The sequence below is a fragment of the Prionailurus viverrinus genome, chromosome C1 (genome assembly GCF_022837055.1).
Source record: "Prionailurus viverrinus isolate Anna chromosome C1, UM_Priviv_1.0, whole genome shotgun sequence".
Lineage (NCBI taxonomy): Eukaryota > Metazoa > Chordata > Mammalia > Carnivora > Felidae > Prionailurus > Prionailurus viverrinus.
In genome coordinates, this window is record NC_062568.1 from 67,106,573 (window position 1) to 67,128,985 (window position 22,413).

The window sequence follows — 22,413 nt, forward strand, 5'->3', positions numbered from 1 at the left end:
AAAGCTCTTAGTTATGTGCTAAATTCTCTGAAGGTAAGTAAATGATAACTAGTCTTTGTAATTTAACAAACTGATGTGTCTTACTTGCTTCTCCCCAAAACTGTAAAGGAGATACTGTTATCTTTTCCCTTTTTACAGTTAGATTGAGATGAAGATTGCTAAACTAGCAAGTGGTAGAATGATCTTTTGAACGTGGTAATTTTTATTGAAAGTGAATGCCTGTCCACTACTCCATATTATAAGTGGCAATGGCAACCTATAGGTGATAGATGGAGATGGAGTGCATTTTGAGGGCTGTGCTGTTCTGCATTGAAGAGGAGCAAGGAAGAGGCAGGTGCCTCTTGGTGTGGGAAGTCAGAGGAATCAGCTACTGGAGTTTCAAGGAAAATTGTGTCATCAGGGGAAAGTCCTTCCCAGCTGCTCTAATCATTCTAAAACATATTTTGGTACCATTTTGGGTTTTAATAAATACAAGCTCACTTGAGAAAACAGTCATCTCTAAGCCTTCTTAGGTCAAGAGGCTGTAATTTTCATACACTTTATAGGAAGGCTTCTTTCTTTTCATAGCAAAACTTTATATGTATAGTATGTTATAGGTGTATCTATTATATTGATATTTATATATCTCTATATAAATTGTTACATGTATTGTTATATTTGTATATAGATACATCTGTTATATATCATGTGTATGTAGAGAGAAACAGAGACAGACAGACACAAAGCGGGGGAGATAGAGAGGCAGAGAGGGAGGGAGGGGAATAAAGAGAGAGAGTAAGCGAATGCACGCACATGAGCACACGAGTGCTGAAGTTAAATGGTTATCTTTTCTGGGTTCCTGTAACCACTCTCTGTTTCATTCTTTATAACAACGCTGTTCAGATAAGGATGGGAGTGTATGTCCTCATCATTTCTGACTCTGAATTGTGCAGAGTAAGACACAGTGACTGATGGGAGTATATATAGCATTCTTCAGGTGTGCTGGACTAGAAAAGACGCTGAGAACAGCTGACTTATGGTGAAGCCAGGTCAGTAAGGACTTGCTGAGCTCTCCGAAAATGCCTTTCAGTATAGTAAATAGTGGAGAGGACATGGCACATCTTGGCCATAGTTTCATCAGCTGAGGAGTTTATAATGTAAAGACACTAAGTTGACCTAATTCAGGCATTACTACGGTCGTTAGAAAATACAGTGAGAGATCTTGGAAAATAAATGAGAGTAGGAAAAACTCAGAAGGGGTGAACCATGAGCTGTGATTTCAACAGAGTAAACAGGGAGGGATGAATGTGGTTTGGCTGATGGAAAAACAGAGACTATTTCCTGGCAAAACTCAGAACCAGAACAGAGTGAGTTCGTGGGCAGCCAAAACACAAACAGTCATTGGAAGAGAGGTAAAGGCGGAGAGGAGTTGGAAGGAGAGTGCTTTATAAGTGATGTTCAGAAATTTGCATTGGATGTGGAGATTTTAGGAAGTAGAAAGAGAGGACCAGAGGGGTCATAAAGAAGATATTTGGAAGTAATATATGTAACAATTTGGAATTAATAGGGACCAGTCAGGGGTTGAAACAGAAGACATCCCAGCATTTCTAGCTTGAGGAAACTAATAGATAAAAGATACCAAAAAAAGAAGAGTCAGTAAGAACCGAAGAAATGCTGCTAATTTAGAAATCATGGGTTCTTACCGTCAAGTGTAGAAACTGGCTGAGGGGTGCCTGGGTGTCTCAGTTGGTTTAGCGCTGACTTCGGCTCAGGTCATGATCTATCTCACAGTTTGTAGGTTCGAGCCCCACATTGGGCTCTGGGCTGACAGCTCGGAGCCTGGAACCGGTTTCAGATTCATTCTTTCTCTCTCTACCCACCTCCCTCCCCCACTCGTGCTCACTCTCTATCTCTCAAAAATAAAAACGTTACAAAACATTTTTTTTTAATAAAAAAAAAAAAAAGAAAGAAACTGGCTGAATCTTACCTGTTTAATCACTTGGATTTGTAGTATTTTTCTAACAGATTCACTATTACCTCTGTACCATCTAGATTTAGTCTCATATCTCAACTTTTGAATGTTTTTTCTTTTTTAGGAGCGATTCATGGAGGAAAGGGTAAAATGGGTGGATAAAATAGTTATTTAAAAGTCCTTTCTAGGGTGTTGGAGCCCCCAAAATCCATTTGCTTTGGTTTCTGGATCCTCTGAAAATCAACCTCACAGGCTTTTAATACACTGATATCACCCAAAAATACTCTGGTCATGGGAATTTTCAAACCTACTTTAAAATAGAAACATCAGCTTCAACAATTATCAACAATTTGTCCATTCTTATGTACTGATAGAACTATTAAAAATGTTGTGTGACACAATGAAAAGAATCACATGATATTCCATTACAAGAGCCTGTACACCTACTTTTAAAAAAAAATTTGGTAATCAGGGGTGCCTGGGTGGCTCAGTCGGTTAAGCGTCCAACTTGGGCTCAGGTCATGATCTTATAGTTTGTGAGTTAGAGCCCCACGTCAGTCTCTGTGCTGACAGCTCAGAGCTGGAGCTTGTTTCAGATTCTGTGTCTCCCTCTTTCTCTGCCCCCCCCCCACTTGTGCTTTGTCTCTCTCTGTCTCTGTCTCTGTCTCTCTCTCTCTCTCTCTCTCTAAAAACAGACATTAAAATAAATTTTTTTTAAAAATTTGGTAATCATCAAAAACTTAAATTATGAGTTTTTAAATAAAGGGGGCAGAGAGATGTAGAAACAGGGGAAATCAGTTTCTTCAGTGAGTTGCAATATTTTGTAACCTGATATACTTCTCAGTATTGCTTAAGTTAATTCTAAGACTTCTTTAAAGAGGCCCTAAAATAGCATATATTTTCAAATCACTCAAGAGATCATGAATTACAGATCCTGGAATGATATTCTCTAATACTTAAGAAGTTTGGCTGATAAATTAGAATTTATAATTTGTCATTGAATTAACATGTCTCAAAATTATAAGGTGGTTGGACTTTTATGAAATTATAGTGTCTGTTCGAATAGGACTTACCTGCATTTGAAGACATTATTCATTCATTCATTCATTCATTCATTCATACACTCATTGAACCAATATTTGAATGCCTGATATGTTCTAGGCCCCGGATTAGGGGCTTAGGATATATTAGCAGTTTGATGTGTTAATAATTCCTATAAGATGATTTTCATTGCGAAATCAATTACAGTTTTCTCTTACTACAAGGGAAACATTACAGATAAGTGAAATTCATAGGTGGTTCCCAAGCTTATGGAGACTGTAGGTTGGTCCAGACAATAGGTTAGTTTAACCTGGAGACAAATAATAGATTGACCAGTTTGTCTCACTTTTTCATTTTGGCTTTATCTTCACACCAGCAGTGAAATGACTAAAAGGAAAGCTGCATAAGGAAAAAGGAAATACAAGGTGACTAGTCGCTTCCTGAACACATACGAAATCAGATAGTAGCACCTACTAGTAGTCATTGCTCCGAGTAAACCATTTGGACATTTTTCTAAAATTGGGTCATCTTATCCGCTAAGTTATTGTTTTCAATTCATGTTGTAATTTCATATCAATTTTAAGGATTATGACAACCATTTTAAATATATGTCATTTTATATTTGACTTACCTGATTCACATAAAAATTACTTTTCTGAAACCCGAAGAAGACTGAGAACTGGCACTCCAGGTCCTGCAAAAAGATGGAAATCCGTTTGTAAGACACGTAGGTTCGAATTGATGCCGTGTGCCAAAACTGTACTGTTGCCTAATCTTGGGAATGTGTGTGTATGTCTCTGTATACATCTGTGTGAGTAAAACCTGATAAAGACGTAACAGTCCAGGATGAATGGTCTGAAGTCCTGTTTGCAACTGACAACTCTAAAGCACCACCAATAGCAAGAAGTGTGGAATGGAGAAATCTGGTACATATCTACAGATTGAGGTTCATCTCCATTTACCCTTTCTTATTACATAAATGCACGGTATAAAACACTGTGGGCGTAATTTGAAATGATTGTAGGGAGATGGCTGAGGAGAGGAGCAGACAGTTGAGTTTGTTCTTTTGTAATGGATGCCTTTGTGAGATAAGGGTAAAGTTTCTCATTCTGACACTGGGAGACTGTGCTCACCGCTTGTAAGACATACTGTCAGATCGCCTTGGAAGAACGGAGTCTGTTCGTCATTGACTTGTAACCTCTTAGTAGCTCTGTGTTGTTATGAAGGTTAAAAATGAGTGTTTGAAAAAATAGATTTCTCCAGTCTAGGCTATGAATAAAAAGAACATGTGCATTCATTGTGTTCATGTACCTGTATGCCATCTCTACGGAGTCTAAGACTCGCCTTTTTCACATTTCAACGTCTCTGAAGTCAGGATCCATCTTATAATTTATGATGTCTTATAATTACTGTTGTCCATTTTTTTTCAAATGTTGACATGTAATTATCAAGCATCTTACAATCAGTTGCATCTTAGATTGCAGGCTATACTGTTTATATCCAAATATTTCGAGGACACTGATCTGAGAGAGATGAATAGGACCTTTCTCTTCCCCAAGAAGTAAAGCAAGAAAATTTATTCCGACAGTAACAGTTTAGGTCAAAAGAAACCATTTGGTTATGGACTTCTATTTCCTTAATAAGTCACACACAAATGCAAAATGCATCATTTATTACAACCCCTTTTATAATCCCAAGTGATCTAAAAATTAGGATGAAAATTCATCGTGTTTAATCATAATTTGTAAAGCTTATTCTTTTTTTAAAATGTTTATTTAGAGAGAAAGAGAGAGAGTGGGTGATGGGGAGAGAGAGAGGAGAAAAAGAATCCCAAGCAGGCATAGCACAATCAGCATAGAGCCCAACACGGTGCTCAATCCCATGAACCGTAAGATCATGACCTGAGCCGAAATCAAGAATTGGATGCTTAACTGACTGTGCCACCCAGGTGCCCATATAGAACTTATTCTTTAAGATTTGATCACTCCAGGGGCACCTGGGTAGCTAGCTAGTTGGTTAAGAATCTGACTTCGGCTCAGGTCATGATTTCATGGTTCATGAGTTGCAGTCCTGTGTCAGTCTCTGTGCTGACAGCTCAGAGCCTGGAGCCTGCTTCAGATTCTGTGTCTCCGTCTCTGACCCACCCCCTCCAAATAAGTAAACATTAAAAAAATTTTTTTTAAAGATTTGATCACTCCCTTTTTCACATTCAGCTCTTTCTAACTTCAGATAATCATGGTTTTGAAAAATGGTTGAAAATCATTATTTGTGCTACTTGTGTATGTGTGTGTATAAGAAGGCTGACTTGCCTCATCCATTCGTGACTCCAACAAAACCTACTATATACAGGACAGTGGGTTAAGAAACTCATCAGAAATTTACAGACTCTTTAAGTCATCTTGTAAGACTTTGAAAGCTCAAAGTAAGATGACTCTGCCCTCACTTTTATGGGTAGGGAAGTGTGGAATACAGAGAAAAAACACTATACCATCTTATAGAAGACATAGTCCTGGGGTAGGTTCAGATTTGGAGGCCATGAAACATAGAACTTTGTAATAGATACGGCTAAATATGAGTAGATGGAATGAGTCTATTATTGGTCAGGATGTCCAAGAAGAGACCGTAGAATTCCTTCCATTATTGCAATATTTATTGAATGATTATTATATGCCAGGCACAGGGACTGACCCTTAATAATCCTTTCCTACCTTGAGATTCTACATTTCCGGGCTTCATGAGCTTGGGCATGTTGTTTAACCTAGTTGAGGCTGTGTCACCTGTTCAAAAAAAGTAGAGAATGCCTGCCCTGCCTCCTTCCCTGAGATTTTAATATGGTTACATACAATAAAGCATTTTGTAAATTGTAACATTTTTATGTATTCATTTTTTCTTTAAGTGTTAAATATATTTATACATATATAAAATATTATATACATTTGTGTGTGTATATATATATATATAAAATGAATTTGCAAAATGTCTTCAGAAGGTATCTGCTTCCTCCAGCTTAGAAGAATCTAACATGATTTTAACAATTAATAATCCTTTAGTTGAAACATTATCGTATTTGCCATGAGATCAAGTATTAGGTGGGAAGCTGAAAGGAGGGTGGTTCTGGGAGGATCCATTTAATATGTTGTCAGCATTCTGGGAGTGTTCTTTATAGTTTGGAATTAGGAATTGCTGATGTCATGATCAGTCATATTGTCCTGACAACATCAGAATTTCCTCATTCGCCTTCTCTTCGCTTGGGGAGTATCAATTTGTGACAGGTTTGTCATCAGTTTGCCCCATGTATTAGATAACCCAGAACTAGTCATTCTTAAGGACACTTAGGGTGGGGAATTTTTATAAGCTCTGTATGTAGCCCATTCCAGAACTTTTAATGAAATACTCCAATGTTGAAAAGTTTGCCATCATACACATTCAACTGAATAGAAATTCATTTCTAATTCTTTATTTTCTTATTTGAACCTTTACATTTATAATTCAGTGGAGAATGAAAAGCTTTTCAGCATCTCCATTTGGACATAATTAATTGTCCTCTCGTCCTCTAGACATAGTTTAGTGGTAATCTTAGCAACAGAGGAGAAAGGAAATTGTTTCATTGGGTTTTTTTCTTCTGTGTTTTAAAGGCTTGAAAACCTCTTTTGCGCTATGGATCCCAGGTTTTGGATGAACATTGGTTATGTCCCCCAGACACTTGGGGAAGTCTTAGGATAACCTTTTGTGAATCTGAGCTTACATAAGGATTTTGTTTGTCCCATGTACAGTTGTTCACTCTGTACTCTCCAAGTTGTCATTTCAACAGTTGATTTTTACTTATGGAAAGGATATGGTGGTCATTCCAGGTTCAAACTTTGTTTTTCATTATTTTAGAGATTTTTTTTGGCCCTACTTCTACAAATTCTGTTGATACCCTAAGTCCTTTCTGTCTCTTTCCAAGTAGCAAGAGGTGGATGTGATTGCTGTTTCCACAGCACAGAAGCCTCTCCCTTCCTCACCTCAGCGCTTTGCCTTGACCATAGTTTGCTGGCATACAATAAATGACTATGTTAACTTACATCTCTTTAGGAAAACTGTAACTTCAGAGATCATCTAATATCCTTCATAATTTGTATGTTTTACTATAATTCATGGACAGTTCATTGAATTGAAGTATTGTGAAAACAAACACTTGTTTTCTTATAGGCTTGCTATAGAATGGAGAATAATAGCCCCAATTCTACATTTCCACAGCGCAAGAATATAGAGGATTGAGGCATCCATCCAGGTAATTTAGGAAAACAGTAATCCACAGTAAATGAACAGAGCTCTTTGTCCTGGTTTTCCAAATAGTTGACTCTCCTTTATTTAGTTATAGAATTTGATGCAAATTCAATGTAGTACAAAATAAAACAAAAATCCTTAATTTTTAATTTGTATAACCTTCCCCTGTCCCAGATTGTATTTTTTTTGAAAAGAATAAGAACCCATATACCTGTTTTTTTAAAGAAACTTTTAAATGTTTATTTTTGGAAGAGAGAGAGAGAGCACGTGTGCACACGGGGGAGGGGCAGAGAGAGAGGGACAGCCCAATGCGGGACTCCCAGATCACAAACCGTGAGATCATGACCTGAGGCAAAGTCAGATGCTTAACCAACTGAGCCACCTAGGCGCACCCCCCCCCACCCATATACCTATTTTTATAGAAAAACTTTGGAAAGAAATCTAACTCACAGAGAACCATTATTCCTGAAATATGAGTAAGCTTTGAATTTTTAAACTATTCTGTAAGAGCAAGGCAGTAACTAATTTATGAACAGATTATATCCAAAAGTTTCTTAATGTACGATTTGCTTCAGATTTGCAGGATGTTTCTCCATAGAGAGGAAGGTCCTAAATGGTGATGAGGATTTTATTTGACCTAGAAGCATCTATGAATCCCACAATGAAACTAATCACTAATATTGTCTCCCACTACTTTTCAAGGGAAAGTTTGTTTTCAGTTCCAGTGCAGGTTTCCAGAAGTACCTTCTACCTAAATACCATCCTAGCTTCTGGAAGATAGTTCTTCCTGTATCTCTTCCAACTCCTTCCTACCAACTATCCCAGAAAATAAAACTGGTTCAAGAGAGGAGTTACATCTTAGTAACCATCAGTTTGGTTTTTTTCATGTTTGGTTTTGAGAGAGAGACTGGGGGTGAGGGGCAGAGAGAGAGGGAGACACAGAATCTGAAGCAGGCTCCAGGCTCTGAGCTGTCAGCACGGAGCTCGATGTGGGGCTCGAAGCCATAGACCACGAGATCATGACCTGAGCTGAAGTCGGCCACTTAACTGACTGAGCCACCCAGGTGCCCCAGTAATCATCAGTTAAAAGAGGTTTAGGAGCTAGTTTACGTCAGAGTATGTATCTGTACCATTTACTGTATATTCTAATACTGAAAAGCTTGCCTACATATTTAACTGAATGAAAACTCAACATTATTCCATAGCCTTTTTTTACAGTTTATTTATGTTGAGAGAGAGAAAGCGTGCACGTGCAGGGGAGGGCAGAGAGAGAAGAAGAGAGAGAGAATTCCCCGTGGGCTCTGCACTGTCAGCACAGAGCCCAACATGGGTCTCGGGGCTTGAAGTCACAAACCCAGATATCATGACCTGAGCCGAAATAAGGAGTCAGACACTTAACTGACTGAGCCCACCCAGGCGCCCCTCCATAGCCTTTTTAATTTTTTTTATTTTTTAAATTTATTTTCAATATATGAAATTTATTGTCAAATTGGTTTCCATTCAACACCCAGTGCTCATCCCAAAAGGTGCCCTCCTCAATACCCATCACCCACCCTCCCCTCCCTCCTACCCCCCCATCAACCCTCAGTTTGTTCTCAGTTTTTAAGAGTCTCTTATGCTTTTCCATAGCTTTTTTTAAGTGACTTGCACAAGGTCACATAGATGGTAATTGCAGAAGCCTCAATATACGCTGAGGTGTGGGCTCTGAAGTTTTCCTGTATGGGGTTTGCACTTGATCCTTAGCTAATAACCATCATTAGTATTGTTGGAGGCAGAGGACTTTGGAGTCAAAGAAACCTGAGTTCAAACCTCAGTTCCATTACGTATTGGATCTGTGGCCTTGGGAAAGTTACTTAAACCTCTAAGCTTCAGTACTTCCATTTTTTCTTCAGTAAAGTGGGATAATTATTCTTTCTTCATGATTCTGTGTGTGTGTGTGTGTGTGTGTGTGTGTGTGTGTGTGTGTGTTTGCGTGTGTGTTACAGAGAGATGGGGCAGAGGACATGCTGAGAGAGTGCCTGGAATATAGTAGTCACTCAATAAATGACAGCTATTATTTATTAGCCCATGCAGAGAAGCAGTAGTAGGGCAAGGACTGTTCTGTTTTGTTCCCCAGAACAGATTTAAGGATCGTCAGGTTATTGCTTGTGGTCAGACTCATCAGGCTATGTTTATGTTGTTCTGTATACCTTCTAGGATTATAGCTGTAGAGCTATAGTTTTATTTTATTAGAGTGGTTTCATTTTTATATACATATGATTTTATGTATGTCTAGGGAGGCTTTAAATCTAGAATAAGAATCATAGGTTTTTAAAAAGCAAAATAGTAAATTATAGAAAATATTGCAGATACTTTAGAAATTGGATACTTTATCAACTCCATTTTGTACCAGGAAAGAAAAGAAATTTAAAGAATCTGCTGACCTCATATTTTTTCTTTCTTTCTTTTTTTTTTTTTTCTCTTTTGCTGGGAGCCAGAGGCTTTGTGAGCTTTTAAACCTAGAGACTCTCAAATGTAAATAATTTTTTAGTGTGAACTGCTTATGCTAACCAATACCATGTGGTTATATTTTATTCATTAAAGATTGTAATTTGAAATAATGTTGGGTGAATTTTCCCTCAATTCCTTTCTGTTTTTAATGTGATCCAAATAAAAAAAGGTGCCTGAAGTGCTTTAAGCAGTGATACAGGGATAGACTCTATTATAAATCTATTCTTTTGTTGATAGAGGTGTTCTTTCTTACCTCATTGGACATCTTCTCTGTCCCCATTTTTTTATTTCTTGCAAAGCTTAGCTTCTTCACTATACTTTCTTTGTAGTAATTTCATTCAAAGGCTCCTCTCTGCTGTGGGGCTCAGTAATGTGCGTGTTGGAATGAGGGGGTTCCCTAGCCTTTTGTTCGTTTGTCATCTGCTCCCTTGAGGGAGTTCCATCGATTAGCAATGATTTCAGCAGCGATTGCCCCAAATCTGCATCCTCTCTCATACAAGCTGTCTGTCTCAAGTTCTGTTTTTCAGACCGTCTGCATAGTGCTTCTTTCTAAATGTCCCTCAAACAAAACATTTATACATCTGAGCTTCCCACACCCATGTTATGTATCCTGTATTGATCTTTCTCTCTGGCGGACTCCCATAGCACATACTTGTCTAGACCACTTGGCTGGTACTTACCACTTAATGCCTTGCATTATTAGTGTAGAGCAATTCGGGTGCTGTAGGGGTTACAAGTACTCACCTGGGAACTGGAACATTACTTATAAGGCTTTGTGGAGATACAGCATTATAGAGTTAAAGGAGCACAGGATGAAGTCTTTTAACCCTAGCCAGATCTAGATTTTAACACTTGCTTGCTGCTTACTAGCTATGGGTAGGACAGTCAGTCCTACTCTTTTTCCCCTGTCATCTGTAAATGGAGCCTAGTTACCCTTCCCACTTAATAGGGTTGTTGTCAGAGCTTTATAAATGAAAGTCACATTTTCAGATTGTTTCTTAGGACAAATGTCTCCTAAATTCAGATTCTCAAATTCTAGTTATATAAATGCTTGGAAGTCACAGGTCCCATGTCTTCCATGAGATTGCAGGCTTCTGCCTCTACTGATGGATGACTCCATCCTTATTGTCCTCATTTGCAGACTCCTCCTGCCTTACAGAGTGTGATCCCTGATGCTGGCTCACAGTCTCCCCATTCATACAGAAATCGTTCTGGTCCAATACATAACTTCTTTAAAAGAAATGGGACAAAAACAAATGTAGGAGAAAAACTTCAGGGCACCTCGGCTATTGAAACAGACCTTTGCCACACTTTTTTTTTTAACCTCTAAAAGTGAAGTCTGTGGTATACACAGTCATAAGAAAGCTCTTTTTACTTGTTGTCCTTTCCAGCTATATACCCTTGCTCCGGCTCTTTGATGGTCAGCCAGACTTGCTAAGCATCAGTTATTTATACAGTACACCCACTTAAATCTACAAACCACCACTATAAAACCTAGAAAAACAATAAGAACAACAGGCATTTATTGAGTTTGGCCCTTTTGTTGGTATAATGTATATATACTTAAGACAATCTGTTCGGAGTCTGGGACTCAGAGAGGTTAACTAACTTGTCCCAAGCCATGTGGCTCGTAAGTGGGAAGCTGAAATGGGAAGCCAGATCTGTCTGGCTGTTTAAATTTTCTTCCTTGGATTGTGAAATACAGATTCACTTAAGCCATCTGAGGAAGGGGGGTGGGGTTAAAGTATACACACGGAGGGCTGGCTATTGGAAGCCACAGCAGCTCCAGGGACTGCTGCTCCCTTCATCATCTCACGGCCAAGTGCTCACCCGCTCCTGGCATCTGCTTTACTCTGCTTGCTGCCAGTCAGCTTCCTGTTTACTCATAGTTTCTGCTGCTTCATAACCTTGGCTTACATATGGCTTTGGCTTTTTGTCGCCTCAGTTCTACCCCCTGGCGCTGTTGCAGTTTCTGCCCCTTTCCTCACTAGTTCAGCCCTTGGAGTTTTCTGAATCAAACTCCCAAGGGTGAGAATCTGATCGGCTCTGCTCCTTTTTTTCAATCCAAGCCATGTCATAGGTCACTGGCCTGTCTCTGGATTGGCTGCTCCTGGGTCAGATTCTCATAACTTTACCCACCAGCTGAGCTGGAGGTGGAGGGTGTTGTAGCAAAGTCTCAGTTTCCCTTTCAGGAGAATGAGCATTTACAGGACAGATTCCAATGTTCTTCCCATGATAACTTGCAGTTTCTCTGGAATGTTTCCTTGATTTGTCTGTCTTAAAACATTTGTTTCAAAGGTCAATAAACTTTTCCAGATGAAGCTCACTAGGATCTATCCCTGTAATCATTTACAACTAAGCACTTGTAAATATCTATAACTGATTATGTATATACACATGGTTTCATATATCTGTTATTTCTTTTACATTGGAATCATTTGGGCTTTAAGCATCACTTCATTACATTTTATAGTCTTTGGGGCTATCTTCTCCTTTCTTTATAATGCCTTGCTTAGTTAAGAGTACCTACCTAAGTCTGAAACTTTTGAACCCTGGCTGGTAGACACCGTTTTAAAAAATGGTCTCTCCTTGTATGCCATTCATCATTATAAGATGCTATATATTTTTGATATTTAGATATCCTTTTTATTCTTAGAAATAGAGTTCTTTTAATGTTATTTATATTTAATAAGAATACTAATGTATTCTTTAATTACTTAGTATAAAATATGCTAAGTATATTTTAGTATTCTAATTTAAAGTTTGTTATCACTTGAAATTTTGCCTTATCCCTGTAAAACTACTGCAGGGTTTCAAATCAAATCTTAGCATTCTAGAATAGCACAACATCAAAAATACCTTAGAGCAGAGCCATAGAAAAATTAATCTATGCTGTTCTTTGTGGTTTAGATTGTGGTTTCCTAAGAGACCAATCATGACAACTGAAGTTGTACATGGAATTTTTTCCATAGATGACCTGCCTCAACTGCTGGGGTCCTGGGCATTAAGTTCTCAGGAAAAGGTACCTATAACCTGAACAGTTCTACCTAAAACCTTATATTTTATACCTGTGGTTAATAACTTGCAGTAAAGTGTCCTAGTTACAGGTGACGGCAAAGCAGCGGCTGAGACAATTATAAATCTATGGAGTAGGAGGAAATAGTTCTAGCATATATATTAACACGCAATTGAATGTTAGTTGTGCTGTTTTTTTAAAGCACTTTAAAAGGACAGATATGTTTCTGTGAATTTTATCTAGCAAGTTCTTACTTGTCTATGGTGTACCTAGTACTGTGTCTAGAATAAGGTCCTTTGCTGCTGCTGCTTTTTGTTTTTAGTGAAAAGAATTAGGGACTACGTGTATGTGTATTTTGTGTATATGGTTGTTTTAAATTGGGTTAAACTTGCGAGTCATCACTTCTGCTGGAGAGCATTGGGAGCATCTTGGAGTACGGAGGTAGCTAAGTCACCAGCAGGTTATTGAAGATAGATATTTTCAGTTCTTTGCTGCTGAAAAAACCTTTGGCCTCAGTTTTTTTTTTTTTTAAGTTTATGTATTTAATGTAGTATCTCTACACACAATGTGGGGCTCAGTAGCCACAGCTTTGCTAGTAGACTCACTTTGTTTTCCTTATGGCAGCCAGAAGTTGAGTGCCTTCACTTCTTAGAGGAGTTAGGGTTTTTCATTTTCATGGCAGATGGCCCCTTCCAAGGCGTTAGATCAGCGGCCAGGAAGAACTTTGTAATACCACCCTGATACTACCCTGTAATACAGCTGAACCGGCCATCGTGACAGATGGCAAGCCTACTTCAGTGGCCTGTCCAGAGCCTGCGGGCTCTGCCTGTAGGACTTGCTGTAGAAGCCTTCTGCAATGCACAGGTTCTAGGCTTGATACACCAAAGCGAAAGTGATCAAGAAAAGGGGCATCTTGAGACGAGTTAGATAATTTCAACTGGGAAACAAAGGAAACTGCCCCCCCCCGTCCCTCTTTTACAGTTTCTGTGCCCTCTCAGAGCACGTTTGTGTGGCATCCAGTAATTAACGTATAGAAGGATTACACTATTCCAGTTTAAAGGAAGGCTTACCAAACCATTGGCCTTAAGTGATTTTTGCTATTTGATATTGTCATCTTGAAGGTAAGCTTGTAAACTCTGGCAGAACTTTACCGTGCGTATTTGCGTTAAGAGGGTTGGGAGTGTAGACCTGTTTTCCCGTGCTAAAATTTTAGCGTTGTGAATTGGGGAAGCGCGGATTTGCAAAGGTTTGGTGGAAGGCTGGTTTGTTGAAGTACGAGGGACTGCCCGCACCCTTTGGAGAGATGGCGGGGGCGGGGGTGGGTGGTAGTTTGGAAGGATGAAAGAAAAGAGAGACCCGGGACTGGTTCAGTTCCTACCTAGGTGTCATTGTGCTCTCCGAAGCCATACCCTTAAAAGGGGCTTCGAGCAGGGGTGCAAAGCTGCCTCTGGTGCTTAGGCAAAGAGCCGAGGGGAAAAAAAGAAAAGAGGAGGGGGGTGGCTACTCCAAGGAATGTGCGGCACGCGGGGAGCCAGACCCAACCATTGCACCGGAGCGGGGGCGCCGGCGGCTCCCCTGGCCGCGCGGCCCCGGCCCCGGCCCCAAGCGCGGGAGGGAGCGTGCGGGGGCCGATCGGCCGGCGGGGCTGCGGGCGCCGCGCCCAGAGGGCGGGCGGGGAGGCGCGGGTGGGCCTGGGCGCGGCGCGAGGCGGTGCGCGGCCGCCTCCCCGCCCCCGGCCGGCGCGCTCTCGGGGCGGTGGTTGAGGCCGCGGTAGGTGGGGACGCGGCGGCGCTGCTCCTCCGCTGCCGCCGGGAGAGTCCGCGGCGCCGCCAGCTCCGCGCGCGAACTCCCGTCCATGGCACGCAGGGCGGCGGCCGCCGGAGCTGCCCGAGTCTCGCTCGCCGCCGCCGCCGTCGCGCCGCACTTTTAGGCGAGTCCGGAGGTTGAGGGCGGAGGAGAAGTCAGCCCCGAGCTGCAGCCCCCGCCGGCCGCCGCCGCGCGGCGAGAGGGAGTTCCCAGAGCGGCCGCGGCCCCGGCCGGCCCCTCCTGCGCCCTCCCCCTCGCGGCGAGGCTGCCCCGCGCCCGCGCCCGCCGCCCGCGCCCGCCGCGATGATCTTCCCCAGCAGCAGCGGCAACCCCGGGGGCAGCAGCAACTGCAGGACGCCCTATCGCAAGCAGGTGAGGCGGCGGCCGGGATGCCGCGCCGAGGCCGGCCGCCCGGCTTTACAAAGGGCGCCAGCGCTCGGCCGGACACCGCTCTCCTCCTCGGAGGGACCGGACTGGGCGGTGACCTTGTTTCCGAAGGAGGCGGCCCGCGGGGACGGCTCGGGCCGGTGACCTTAGCAGGGGAGATGCCCTCGTCCCCGCCGGGCCGGGTGGGACGAGGAGGAAGGGGAAGGGGCGGTGAGGCAGCCGGAGCGGAGAGCGCGGGGCTAGGGGCTTCTCCCAGCTCTGCAACAAGTTTGGTTTTTTTTTCCCCCCTGAAACCTTTGTGTGTAGAAGAGTACGATAATAAGTGGTAACATTGGTTTGCAACAGTCTTCACTCGGAACCTGAAAGAACCTGCCTGATTCATAGCAAACCCGGAAGACCAGTGTGTGTGTGTGTGTGTGTGTGTGTGTGTGTGCGCGCGCGCGTCCCCCCCCCCCCGATATATATTTAAAAAAAAAAAAAGACGAAACAGGAACTTCTGTCACTTTCTCAAGGTTTTCAGTAGCACAGGGAAATCCTGTGACATCCTAGTTGCAGAGATACTTGGATAAGCCTGAGTCATACACATGCCTTTTCCTATTTTAATACCGTTTCATACATTTTTTAACAGATTGAACTCCAAAGGCACTTTAGTGGTTAGATCGAAATCCCCTGCGGGGAAATAGGAGTGGAGCTGGGAGCTTATAGTTTTGGCCTTTTGTTTTGTTTTTCATCTTTGTTTTTAAAAGAAGGTTACTGAAGCCATGTTGTGATAAATCTCACAGAGCCTTGCAGCAGCAGCAATAACAAAACCTAGCTTTAAATTATGTAAAAAATGTGCAGGTCTGTTTAGAAAAGGTTAAACTGATTTAGAGGTCAGTGGCAAGAGGCTTGTTGAGAAAACAAAAACACGATTGCAGATATTTTTCTTCCATAATAAATCTCTTGTCTACATCCTTAGCTACGGAGACAAATCAATTAAGTTATTATCCCAATAATGATACAAGTGAACTCTATCCTTCCATCCAGACCGTGGCTCTGTTAAGATCATGACAGATGCCTGGTGATGCCTGGTGGCTTTCCTAAAGACATTCACAGGATTATTGATTATATTTAGTCCTTTTTGTTCTCAAAGTCATTTGGTGGGGGGGTATGTCTTAGCATAAGTACATGTCAAAGTAGGGCTAATTTGATCAAACAGTTATGGTGTCACAAAGTATTGTTTTCCAGTCTTTGGTTCTTTTACTTGTTAGCTTTCCCTTGAAAAGGCAGTAAACACACCCTTGTCTGAATGCCCTGGTTGCCCAAGTCAATGTAACTTTTACCTGGTTTAAGAAAAGCTCTCTCTTTTTTTTTTCATGAAAAAAAAAAAGTGATTTCTGACTTGTCTGAAGTATAATGCTAAAATTGTCTAGATTCAAAACCAGGCATCTCTAAACTCATTTCGTGTGGCCTCATTTAAAATAAATGTACTGGGATCTAGCACACTTACATCAGCTTCACCCATGATGCCAATTCACAATAAATATTCTTCTCCTGAACCCTCCCCCCCCCCACCCCTCTCTACCTGAAAAGATGGCTAATTATGTAAAGGCCTTGTGTATTCATTTATTTATTGTCAAAACCCGGCAGGGTGTTAGCTCTGAAATGGGGAAAAGGCTCTGAGGGCGAGGCCCTTTTGCTGTGAGGGGCTGGAGGTTTTGTGTGTAGAGGGGGACAGCCTGCTGGTCTGGAGCACGCTGATAAGATGCTCTTCTTTTCACTGGGCTCTCCTTAGATTCAGAGACTAAAAGGGCTGACTGAATCAGAAAAACAAACAGACTTTCTTTTTTCTATAGGCAAAGAAAGAAATGAATGTGTAGGCATTATACAGACACAAGACCCCGGGTACCAGTGGTATTTGAGTCAAAGGTTTCTTTTGTTAGTATTTAGCCATTCACTGGGAAAGCACACTTCCAGCGTGGGGACCTGGTTACCATGAGTGACTTTGTGATCTCATCCTGGCTTCGTCTAAACGAGAAGTGCAATTAATGTTTTTTGTAAGATTTTGCTATGTTAAGCTTGCACCTTTCAGTTCATATTAATTTGTTCATTCTGATGAAAGAATAGGTAAACTTTAGGTGTCTAATGTGGTTTGATTTTAATCTAGAAATATAGCTGATTTCAAATAATTTGCCTAAAGAAAAAATTGAATATGAGGAATACCTAAAAGTCACCTTTGGAAAATGATATGAAAATCATTTTTTTCCATATATGTTAGTAGTAGCTAACCATCACTGAGCACCTCACTGCCTGCTGGCCAATGTGTTAAGTGCTTTAGGTGGATTAACTAATTTTAGTCATCTGGACAGTCCTATGAGGCGGGTAATAATATCTCCTTTGCAGTTAAGAAAACTGAGGCATAGCTTAAGTAACTTGTCCAGTCTGTACAACCCAAAGGCAGGATTTAGATAGACCCTGGCAGTCAAGCTCTTAAAACCACCACACTGCAACTGCCTGCTTATGTGCACATGTCAATAGAAACTCACATGGAGCTCATCTGCATCACTGCCTATTGCCTTTCTCATCTCCAAAGTTCAGTTTAGGGATTCCTCCTGCCTCTTTTTTTTTTTTTTTTTTTTTTTTTTGAAGGGAAAGGGTGGAGGTTGTGAGGTTGGAAGCAAAGAATGAGGTGAATGGATGATATGGATGATGGATGGGTTCGTGATATTTGAAAGCAGCATTTGTGTCAAAGTATTGTTTCAGTGGAGACTGTACAAACTCTTTAAAAAGTTTGTATTTGACGTGTATAGGAGTCAGCCAGTTTTAGTTCAGTGCTCATCTGCCTCCTGCCCCATGTAGTATATCGAGGGCATCAAAAAGCACTGATGTCTGTCATCATCTCGGATAAACAGGATTTTCCTGCATCGCAGGCCTAGGATCGCATTAGAAGTACACCTGCTTGGCTCAGGTCACAGTGAGAGGCTTTGAGTGAAGTGATAACCCAGTAGGCAGTATGTGGACAAAGATGGTTTATTCAAGTCTCGGTGGAGAAGTGTGTACATCCTGTTATTGTTGCCTATGACTTTCAGAAACACAGTATTTCTTAAGCATATCCAGTCTGTATGAAAGTGCCCCCACAGTCTAAACAAAAAACATTTATCAGGACCTCTGTAGCCGTGAACCTATTTTATTGTGTTTCAAAAAAAGAAAATGCTTTATGCTACAGCCTTGAAATAGAGAAAATGAATATTTTGATTTTTCTTTGAATTCTTTTATTAGCCACTCCTCTCTCCATGTTTTGTGACTTCCACTTTAGAACTGCCTTCTCGGGGTAGTTGACTCAGTTATGTCCTGTAATTTGGCTTTTACAAACTGGCAGGTAGCAATTCCTTTCTTGCTGTATGCCCTAGTGATTTGCATTGGGGCCTTTGAGGTAGAGGGGTGAACACAAGAATTGGTGTGTGTGTCTTTTTCTTTACAAATGATATTGCCAGCAAATAGCTGTACTTGTTAAGTGTTGCTAACTTTTGATGAGTGAAGTACTTATCTCCCCAGTTTAAGTAGATTTACATAGTTTGCTGCTTTCTTGAAGATTAACTGGGTGTAGCTGCACGTGAAGAATCCAACAGTGATTCAGTGTTTGGCCTTGTTGGAGGATGACATACAAAGCTGTTGATTAATCCTCTTCAAGCACTTTCTGTTCACAGCAATCGATGTGTAGTAGATTGGGTTTTGTTAAGTTTGAAGATTAAAGTTGTGCATAGAAATACTTAAGTTAAAAAAAAAGAAATATTCAAATGAACACTCAGCTACTCCCGGTTTGTTGCTTTGAGAAGAAGGTAAACATACTCAGGCCATAGAGACTGGCAGTTTAGGGGAAGGTAGCAGAAAATTAAATTGGCGTGCATAAGTAAGGTCCTACACTTTTTTTTTTTTTTTTTAAGCTATCTCAGCGTCTTGGTGATTCAGTAGAATTTATGAATCAAGGAACTGTGTTTTAAACATGTATCCATAGCCATTTGAAAAGTACAGAATTCTCCATCTGTGATCACCCACTTTTTCTGCTGGGCATCCCTTTTGGCAGCTCACTACATTTTCTGTAGTTCACTTCGGGTTTTGAACACATCTCTTGTTTTCGTTCATTCTTCCCTTTAGAGACTGATGTCAACTGGGCTTCCCATCTATTGGCAATACTTTTCAAGCCCTTTCTTGGTGGTGTGTGTGCGTGGGGGGATGGGGGGAAGTCTGTCTTTCCCTCGTTTCTGAGAATATGTTTCCAAAGCACTCCACCAAAAATAAGTATTTAAAGATATATAGATGATATTCCCTCCCAGCCTCAACTATATTTAATCTTCACAACATCCATAGAAAGTAGAGAAGGGTCAGGAATTTGGAGGCAGTGAGTTTAAGTGGCCTGGTTGGCGAAAGCTAGTTCTCTGCCATCAAGGCTGTGTCTGCCACCAGGAGAAGGAGAAGGAAGCCCAGCTGTAGCCCCACTACACTTCCCTTTACTTGGCCTCCCAAAGACATGTGGCACACAGAGCGTCCCAGATTTCAGCTTTGGGAAGTGTAGCTCTGTAATTTATTTGTGTTTTTTTGTTTGTTTCATAAAGGCCTTTACTCTAGGGTTGTCAGATAACATATAGGATGCCAAGTTAAATTTGAATTTCAGGTAAACCATAAATAATTTCTTAGTATACGTATGTCCCAAATATTGTGTAGTATTGTGTATTTTTATTCGCTCAGTCCAGCAACCCTGTCTCCTGGACTTCTTAACAACTAAAATTCATAAAATATCATATAAATCGTATAAATATAAAAAATCATAATGATAAGCCCTATTATTCCTACTTTTTCCACTAAAATTTTGCCTTGTAGCCTATACTTTGAACCCTGATGATAAGGCAGATTCCCCCTTGTAACTTCTTTAACTGTTGCTCAGCCTAATTGAAAGACCCTGGCTTATGTGCTGGCTCTCCCACTTGAATGCTTTCCCCTTAACCTGTCTACGGCTCTGTTTCTGTTAAGGAGAGAGTAGTGCCCATTCCACAGGGTTGTTGCCGTCAATCCTTCTGGGAGGTGCTATTATTATTAATGTCCCCACAGAGCAAGCAACAGCGGGTGGTCCTGAGAGGCTCTGTGTGATCTAGGAGACCTTGACACAGCCTCTAAGAATGGACTATGTTTAGAAAGTGGGGACAGCCTCCAAAATGGTAAGGACCTGGAGCTTGAAGATGAGATTCTTTAACCACTGGAAGGAAAGAGAAAGAGAGGAAGGAAAGAAGGAAGGAAGGAACTACAAAAGTAGAAAAGTGCATTCCACCATATTTTAAAACAACTGTTTCTGTATTGTGCTCTTATTAGCAGAGTTTGCCTTCTCTTTGGGGAAAGAAAGCCTTCAATCTTCATGTCTTTATTTATGCAAATATATGATTGGAGAAGGAAAAAAAAGCATTGATCACTTTTATCAGTGAGAATTGCTACCTTTTAATTTGAGAACAGATTTGATTATTAGTATATGCATGATGATTTCCTGAATTCTTTCCTTTGTCTTGTTTGTATATTTGGTTTTCAAAGACGCCATCTCTGCATTACTCAGAAAAATAAACATTTTTTTTTTTTTGTCCTCGGACGTCTGTAGGTGTTTGGTGGGTGTTTGTTTTTAAACTCACATCTGTAGAGAATGCTTTGCTTAACACATTCTAAAAGCTTAGTAAATTTTGAAATAGGATAGACTTACCATGAGCAAGAAAGCAAGCTTTTTCTGGAGTAAAGACAAGGTGAAAAATTAAATGGAGCAAACTAAATTCTGTGTTCAGGTAATGAATCAATATAGCTATTGTTTTTGTTTTAAGCTTGCTTATTTTTTAAATTTAAACCCAAGTTAGTTAACATATAGTGAAATAATAATTTCAGAAGTAGAATTCAGTGATTCATCACTTACATATAACACCCAGTGCTCATCCCAAGTGTCTTCCTGAATGCCCATCACCCATTTAGCCCATCCCCCACTTCCCTCTCGCAACCTTTAGTTCTCTGTATTTAAGAGTCTTGTGTTTTGTCTCCCTCTCTGTTTTTATATTATTTTTGCTTCCTTTCCCTTATGTTCATCTGTTTTGTATCTTAAATTCCACATGAGTGAAATCATATGATATTTGTCTTTCTCTTGCTGACTTATTTCACTTAGCATCAATATAGCTATTGTTATTTAACACTTATTAAATGGCATCAGGGACAGAAAAACTTGATGTGATACAGAGTAGTACCCTAATAAATAGAATGATGTTTTGGTTCCACCTTATTTATTTAAACATATAGAATTTCAAAACACTATAGTATAAACACTATAGTATAAGATTATATTCATATTTGTTAATTGTACATACGCTACAGTCTCAAAAATGAATTTTAAAAAAAGGACTGGAGGGAAATTGCCAAAATATTAACAAATATTTTCCTGTTGGTAGGCAGAATCACTAGTGACTTATTTTGAGAGATTGTTTACATTTTTTTCAACCTTCCAGTCCTTCTTGCTTCCCACAATAAATATATAATTCTTTGGTTGTCAAGAAAAAAAATAAATTAAAAATGAAAAACACTTAGAAAATTGTATTATTTTTAATGTCTAAAACTTGTGAACATCCAAGAAATTGATGTCATTGAGAATTTCAGCAAGTAGCATATAGGCATTATTTGTTTCTGTGCCTGAGCCTTGAGATGTGGTCCTTTCCTACTTTTTATGAATTTCTATTCTTATTTTTACTGAAAATTATTAATAGCATCTTTTTGGAAATCACTTTTACTGATGGATAGTTTTTTTTATATCTATGAACTTAGTATTTTCCTGTTTCATTTATTTTTATTTTTTTATTTGTAATTTTTTAAATGTTTATTTTGGAGAGAGAGCGCAGGGAAGGGGCAGAGGGAGAGACACACAAAGAATCTGAAGCAGGCTCCAGGCTCTGAGCTGTCAGCACAGACCCCGACGCAGGACTTGAACTCACGAGGTGCGAGATCATGACCTGAGCCAAAGTCGGATGCTTAACCGACTGAGCCAGCCAGGGGCCCAACTATTTTATTTTTTTAACTGACTCCTTTCTTTTTGTTTTTAAGTTTATTTATTTTGAAAGAGAGAGGCAGAGAGGAGATAGAGAATCCCAAGAAGGCTCTTCACTATCAGTGCAGAGCCCGATGTGAGACTCAAAACCCACAAACCATGAGATCATGACCTGAGCTGAAGTCAAGAGTTAGATGCTTAACTGACTGAACCACTCAGGCACCCCAATATTTTCCTATTTTAAACACACTTAAAATACGCTTTGTATGTTCTGATGTTTTAAAAACATTTATCTACACCAGTTTATCTACATGAGTCAGTAAGGGGAAAATGTAGCTATATATATGAAATTTCTTATCCTAGATTATTTTTCCAGAAAGCTATCCTAAATATTGAGGAATTGACCATTATTGTCTC

At 40.3% G+C, this 22,413-nt stretch overlaps 1 protein-coding gene across 7 annotated transcripts in view; it reads left to right on the forward strand.

Annotated features, from left to right (window-relative positions):
* RBMS1 (RNA binding motif single stranded interacting protein 1) overlaps nt 1–22,413 on the forward strand; it is a 220,184-nt gene that overhangs the window by 72,187 nt on the left and 125,584 nt on the right. For 2 of the 7 annotated variants that reach the window (XM_047869519.1, XM_047869521.1), the window contains exon 1: nt 14,529–14,945. The exons of the other annotated variants lie outside the window; for them this stretch is intronic. In XM_047869519.1, coding sequence (XP_047725475.1) covers nt 14,877–14,945 — 69 coding nt within the window. In that variant the 5' untranslated portion in view covers nt 14,529–14,876. Of the gene's footprint in view, nt 1–14,528; nt 14,946–22,413 lie in introns of those variants that run through there. 7 annotated transcript variants of the gene reach the window in all.